A 7,989-nucleotide genomic window follows, 5' to 3' on the forward strand; every position below is an offset into this window, starting at 1 on the left:
ATAAATGTATATAGAACAAAAAGAAAATAACATTCAATTTAGATATTTACTATTTAGTATACTATTATATATTTATATAATATTTTGTTATAAAAATACAATTTACAATAATAATATTTATAATATTACGTACGTGGTATACAATAACATAATATGAGAATATTGAGAACCCCTGACATCGACGCACGTTACGGACGTTACGGTGTTCATATTGTAACTAGGTACTAACTGCCATAATCACAGTGAATTGATAACGGGTTCTTGAATATTTTTTTTTTGTTATCAGTATTCAGTATATTTTATTTTAATTATTTGGAATTAAATAATTATTAATTTTAATAGTAACTTATGATAATTGAAAATTTGTATTCAGCGTTTTCAAAAATAGTGTTTTTGACTGTTCACTTTGTAATATTTGTATAATTTTTCAGTTATTTAAATGCAATTTTAGATTGTTATATTCTCAGTAAATTTGTATTTGAATTATGGCTGTTCCGAATGAGTTAAGTTTAGAAGCTGTTCGTGATTTCATGATTATGAATGATGGAAAAGTTACTAATCATGACTTAGTGACTCATTTTAAATATTTTCTAACAAATCCACAAAACAGAGGTAAGTCCATAAAAATTTTACTATCTTTATCATAATATGGTTAGTAAGTATATTGTTGATGTTTTCTAGCTGAAGCAAGACTTAAGTTTAAAGAAATTGTGAACACTGTGGCTACCGTTATCTGTGGAGAAGATGTAATACAACAATTTAGTCATTCTAGTATAACTACATAGAGATTACTATTTTTTATTTTTAGGGAGAAAAGTATTTAATGCTTAAACGTCGCTTCAGAGTAGCTGGTTGTATTGGTTTATCATTAGAGCCCTCCATGAGCACAGCTTCTTCTCTAACCTCACTAACCTCTTATCCTGGATTATCTTCTGTGCATCATTCGTTGTCACAAGATTCTCTTATTGACCCTCCTAGATTTCAACAAAGATCACCAATGGTATCACCATCGACTAGGTATGAATGACAAATAACCAGTGTTTTAAGTAATTCATTAAATGTTTAATATACTTTCAATTTCTTTGTATAGACAACCTCCACCTTATCGTCCACCACCTTCTCCTATTGCATCACCTAAAGAATGTTCACCAACGAAAGAGGCTGCACCACCTGTTCCTCCTAGGCGTAGAAGTTCTGAAAAAATTAAACTAATTGAATTAAATGACAATGCTATAATAAATTCTAAAGATAATTATGTAAGTAAATTTTCTTTACCTATATTTTATTTTGGTTAACTCTTTTTACGGATTTGTTTTCAAATGGTTAAAAGTAGCACAGCCGCATTATTTTGCTTTTTTTTTATGTTAATGTGTTTTGCTTATTTCATTATTATTTTGTGTTTTGCTTTTGCGTGTGTATAATATATAGAAAGAAAATGATCAACCTCAGCAGCCTCAGATAAGTGTAAAAGATCGAACACAAAAATTCAATCGGATAGCATCTGAAAATGCCTTACATTTAGCTAGTCAACTACCATCGCCAAATAAGAAGAAAATAGAAAAGGTAAATTAGAATTGTTTTTTTGCTTGTTTTATGGTTAATGTTAATCATAATTATTAAGTGGGCTCATGGGCGAAATTACGGGTCAGGCCAGTCAGGCGTCAGGCAATGGCCTGACTTAATACTGGCTGGATATCAAAGTATTATACTGACTTACTAATTAGTAGAATTTAAAATTAAAATTAAAAAACTCAGAATTTTTTTTCATATTTTTAACACTTAGCCTGTAATAATAGAATTGTCTAGTTTTGCCTATGAATAGACTTAGTAGTAAGATCTTGATTTTTTCTTTATTTATTAAGATCATTTTTAAACTGCTTATTTTTTTTTAAATTGCATTAGTTTTATATTTAAGCAGTAATATAGAATTTGTATTTTAAATGATGGAATTTAAGGTTAAAATTTTAGGAATAATTCAATTTGTAACATTTTAATATTATCTATAGTAAAATATAATAAAATAAATAAGAAAGAAAGATAAAGTATTAAGAAAGAATAATAATAGTGGATAAGTAATAGTTTTATGAGTTATACAATTATAGTCAGGTTTTGGTCATTCAGTCATATTAATTTAACTGTGTATTTATGAAAGTAGGTTTGTGTACAGTATATTTTAGTATAATATTTTTTATATTATTTCATATAATATATAATTGATTTAGATGGAATGGTTTATTGTTTAAGTATTATTTAATTTTGATTAAATTTAAATATTGTTCAGGTCAGATTTATTGTCACTGTATTGTTTCCTATACATTGTTACCCATCAAATGACACCAAATAAGACATTTATAAAAATGACTCACTTTCATTTACCATAAAATACTGATACAGATTTCTTTGTAGTTGGTAATGATCTTATAATAAAATAAAATTGAGCTTTTAGTGTATGAATCAATCAATGCATATGCACATTATTTTTACTTCAGATGAAATACATTTTATTTGTTGAAATAGTAATTGATTATTTAATAGGTATATTATATCATGATATAATATATATTATATATTTTAAAAAAATAATAATTAATTAATAATTATTGTATAGGTATGTGTATGAGTTTGTATGGTGGGACTAGTGATACTAGTAATATGTTTTATTGTTTTAAAATTGTATAATGTAATTTTTAAATATTAATTATTATACTAATATCAGTAACATCCCAGCTCATATTACTTGTATTATGTATTCAATTAATTATTAAAAACGATCTATTCATTATTATTTATGAAAACAAAAACATCAGTGAAGTTTCATATTCTAATTGAATTTCACATTTTAGAATGTGTGAATCGTTTTTAGTAGTATTTTCAGAGGCAGGTAGAAGAATTTTCAAAGAATGATTTTGGCTACTTTTATTCTGTAGTTCAAACTTTAAAGAGTGTCACAAAATACATCATACATTCATTTTCTCCTTAAAATATAAACAATTATGTTGGCCATTGATTGCTCTGAAAATAAAAATGGTTATTATGATTATTTCATTTGGTTGTTGTATGCTAGCAATTTTCTTTTTAAAAATATTAGGTACTCTATTCGTTTATTGCTGAATTTCCCAAGGGCAATGCAGGTATGCAGCTAGCTTTATTTAATTTAAACTATGAATCCATTAATATATTTTATTTATTAATTTTTGAATCTCAACAAAAACGTACCAACTATTTAGACATCTTGTAAATTTAAGTGTCTGCGACTATTTAAACATCAATAAATTTGGAAAGATTTTGGTTATTTGGTTGTGATTCAAAAACTAATTACCATGACTTGACATTATAACTAATAATTAATTTAAGTACTATATATAGATGTACTTAAATAACTTATAAATAATTCAACCATTATTGGCTTAGTTTTAAATGTTTTAAACATAAACCACCCCTTGCTCAACAAAAAAAAAACAACGTATTTGGTCTGGAGAACGTAAACAAATTACGGCTTTTAAACATTCGGCTGAGGTTTCAATATTAATTATTATAAGCTTATAATGTATATATTTTAGGTATTTTTGTCTTAATACTGTGTCGGATCTATATGACAAATTAATATTTATTTTGGATATTTGCCAACCGTTGAGGTATGTAAGTAGGGTTTAAATTTCTATGTGATCATTCGTCTTTTTCTGAGCGTTATCCGACCGCTGTGTGTGTGTATACTGTATAGTCTCAAAAACATCGTCACAATAATGGTTGACTAAAAATTACTGCATCCGTGTAAGTATATACACGTAATGCTCTCATTAAAAATGAAACGGTTTCCTTTCTATATAAACATCGGGTTAGTTAAAAGAAGAAAAAAATCGTAAACATGTATACAATATATAATATAGTTTATTATGAAATCAGTGCTGAGCCAGCTGGGTGGGTGGGCATGGGGGACGATGAGCTATAAATCAGCCAAGCCAAACCATATAAAACATACCCCAATGCGCGCCCGTAAGTTACTGCCACTCTCTATAACTCGCGCGTATACAGTGTTTGTGTCGTATTTAGGACGTTCCGTTCGGTGTCGGCGCACTTGAGCGCTTGTTACGTTTTCTGCCATCATATTATACGCCTTCGTACAAAATATATATGTGTTTATGTTATTTCGAATTAATAGCATACGAATTTGATATTCAAAACAGAGTCGCTATGTATGGTCGTTATTATTATTGTTATAAATTATCATAATTATTATTATTGAGCGGACGATGGGCTTTCCAGTAAATTTTCCGTTTAACATGACCGACTACTACCGTTGTTATTCATAATATTATATGCTGGTGCACGCCATCACTGCCATCGCCGCCGACGCTGCTGCCGGTCGGTGACACATTATGGCAAAGTCCACTCCCAACATTCGGTTTATATAATTTATTGGGCAAGGGCCATAGCCACTGTTATTTATTGTCCACGTCATGGCCACCTAGAGCGGATAATTTTAATTAATTAAATACACCGTGGGACTTAATGAACTCGATTGAAATTTGGGGCGGCGGGGGTAGAGAAAAGTGTAACATTCATTAGTATAGAGCTCCATACCATCACTACCGTCACATTATATATACGCATATATTTTTTTTACAGAAAAATACCCATTGTAATCATTAAAACGTGTATTCCCGAGGATATGTGTTTATATTTTTTTCTCTATGTCAAGAGACATATATACATAACAGGCTTTGAATACATACCTATATATATATATGTGTGTGTGTGTACGTTCTTCATAATCAACAGTAACGCGCATTAATTTTGGCTAATAAATTACTTTCTACCAATAAATAACAATTAAGTTAAATTAAATTTTTAAAAAAATTTAAAAACACATGAACACTGAATTATTATTATTTTTAATGAAACTGTGGCTCTTTGGTTACCAAAGCTATTGTCTCTGCTGGTAATGGATTTTATTCTACTCGTCTCATGTTAAAAAATATGTAAATTGATCTAATTAGTAGGTATATAAAATTGCTAAATCTTTCAGGCGATTGCTAATATTAATTACTATTTTAAAAATAAACTATATTGGTTTTACTATTAGCTATTAAGGATATATTGTATACACTACAATAATATACTATCTATTATAGTATTATACGTACTATACCTATAGCGTTTATCTTATCTATTTCATTACATATCCTATTTTTTAAATTTTTTACTTTTATGAAATTAAGTGAAAGATTATCCTTATATAGTATTATCATATACATTTCCTTTAAATATATGATGTGGGTAATTCATATATGCTATTAAGTTTATTTTATTATGTGATATGTGAATCTATACCTATATGTGTGAGTATAAAAAAAACGTCAAAAACTGTTAAGCAACGATTAAAACATATTGTTATTAAAATAGTTGATACAACAAATAACATTGATTAGTCATATTTAAACGTTTAACATTAAGATATGCTATAATATTACTTAATGATTTAATTTATTATTTTGATAATTATACATTTCTGTTTTTTATAGTTTTATTAGATAATGTCATACATAGCTTATGCCATATTTCTGAACAAAATTACCATAATATTATAGTTCATTGTGTGTTCTTAACGTGTTTGATCAATCATTCATAAATTTATTGTATGTATGTTTTCTGTAAGAAATTAAATTAACTTAAAAAATATGTGGTGGAGTTTCTTTTTTTTAAATAAGTGGTTTTCGATAAGACATAAACAAACCGATTTAAATGTAATACAAAATAGATATGACGATGAAACGATGTTTGTTAATATTTCGCTTAAAAAAATATGCAATTCGGTGAGTTACTGAAAATAATTACTTATTAGGCACTTAACGGGATCATTTTAGATTAAAAAATAACAGTATAATAAATTCATTTTGTTGTAGAATAATGTCATATGTATATGATATATATATATATATATAATATATATATAAATCACATAATACCTATTGGGAAATGTATGCGTTGTAGTAGTTGTATGTATCTATATCAAATATAGCTAGTAAAAATACATGGTAAAGGTATAGTTTCATTAGAGCTAAATATTTTTCAATCTAAATTTATTGTGTTCTTTTTAAAATTCATATTTGAATAAACATTATTTTACTAGTCAAAATTTTTATTAGCTATAATAATAGGCATTATTTTGAAATTTACTTTAAGTTTGGAAGATAAAGTTTTTAAATATTCCCACGGTCCAATGAAGAACATTAATAATTTTTAAGTTGTAAGAGTAAGATATATCATTAAGAATAAAAATTGATGCGAACGAAACATATATCGTTTTAAAATTGTCTCATCAATGTTAATAATTGTATAGTTTTATTAACTTTCTTATTATCTTCTGTTTATTTTCTCTGCAATTAGAGAACATCCATGTTACAACTCACATTAAGGTGCATCTTCAGGCGGTAGTTGGGTAACAAATTGTCTACATTATATGATTATTATCTATATTATAGTTGTGTGTGCGCTTGTATATACAATGTTGCTTTGTTATTTGTGATTTTTATTGCACGCGTTGTTGGTACCATATATTCTAATAAGTAGACATCTATTAGGTACGTTAAAATTTTAAATAACTTATGAGTCGTTTGATATATTTCTTCGTTTATCAGTTATTTTTTTTGGTATGATTAACTCAATAGAAATGTTTCTGAAAACAGTTTAAATATATGGTGTATTTTTTCCAACTACTTAAATAGAATATTGGCAAAATTAATTAGAACAAAAAATGTTTTATTAAATTTAATAAACAAAGTTTGATAGATAAGATTGTTTTCTGTTTTGACAAATAGTCATTATTAAATTAAAAATATATAATCTTGCCATTACATAGGTATAAATTATTAAAACGTAGTTTTCAGCCAAGATTTATGTAATTCTTAAAACCATTTGACATCAGACAGTTGAACAGCTTTTCAACTATATTGTCCGTGATTTACGGTCACAAGCAATTATTTTATTTTAAATTACCTCTTTCCCCTCTCCTATTAATAGGTGCTATGTCGTAATAAATTACGTCCTGAATAATGTTAGTATAACAATAAACAAATCAATACCAAGTAGATATCTTGTTGGGGTAAATTCAAATCGAAACCTTATTTCAATATTAAATTTATTTATCAATTGGATTACAGTTCAGTTTTACTGATTTTGCTTACAAGGTGTTTTGAAACGCGGAATATCAATTCGTCATACTGTTACCAGCATTGTGCGTGTTTTATTGGCTGTGCGAAACCTTATGATATATTGATTCTGTCAATATTGCATGAGGGGATTATTTGGGTGACGGATATAAAATTCAGATAATTTGTGCATTGTGCACATAGAGAAGCCATTTAAAACAATAGAAGCCAAACATTTATAGCGTCTCCAATAATGTTTAATACTTTTAAGAATGCTATTTCTGAAAATTTGATAAAGGTAAAATATTTATCTTCTCGAAAGTAAAATTATCATCTATACAAATATTATTATTAATAACATATAATTTAAAAATTTAATAGATTCCTAAAATAAACTAAAATGTATTTTGATGTAATATATTAATTTAAATTTTTAAAATATAATTTCCTTTCATCGTAAGCTATGGAAATTGTTTAAATATTTAGCTATTTCACAATCATAAAATATATTTTATTTATTTTTTAGCAAAATATTAAAAGTTGATTAAAGATATAACATCAATAGTTGTTGGTTAATTTAAACATTTTAAACTAATAATTTGTTTCGAAGCTGTATTTTATACTTTTATTTAAAACTCGGTTTATTTAACAAACAACTCACAATTGTACATTTTTACTAATTCATTTTTTTGATTATATATCATAAGATTAGCTTTTATTTTATTATTTATTTTTAATTACTTATAAGTTTTAATTTTAAAATGTCTAAAAAACAATTTGTCTAACTGTGAATTATACTATATCATTTCCTTGTTATGCTTTGTATTAAATACATTCGTAA

The 7,989-nt window shown here is 26.4% G+C and overlaps 1 protein-coding gene across 2 annotated transcripts in view; it reads left to right on the forward strand.

The window, feature by feature from the left end:
- The first annotated feature begins 289 nt into the window (after positions 1-289).
- The window catches only part of LOC114132045 (uncharacterized), a 53,887-nt gene continuing 46,187 nt past the window's right edge, over positions 290-7,989 (forward strand). The window contains exons 1-5 of one of the 2 annotated variants that reach the window (XM_050197980.1): positions 292-612; positions 682-746; positions 809-1,017; positions 1,091-1,256; positions 1,429-1,563. In XM_050197980.1, the coding sequence (XP_050053937.1) occupies positions 486-612; positions 682-746; positions 809-1,017; positions 1,091-1,256; positions 1,429-1,563 (702 nt within the window). In that variant the 5' untranslated portion in view covers positions 292-485. Of the gene's footprint in view, positions 613-681; positions 747-808; positions 1,018-1,090; positions 1,257-1,428; positions 1,564-7,989 lie in introns of both variants that reach the window. The other variant, XM_050197981.1, reaches the window with a different exon arrangement.

The sequence above is a fragment of the Aphis gossypii genome, chromosome 1, assembly GCF_020184175.1.
Source record: "Aphis gossypii isolate Hap1 chromosome 1, ASM2018417v2, whole genome shotgun sequence".
Lineage (NCBI taxonomy): Eukaryota > Metazoa > Arthropoda > Insecta > Hemiptera > Aphididae > Aphis > Aphis gossypii.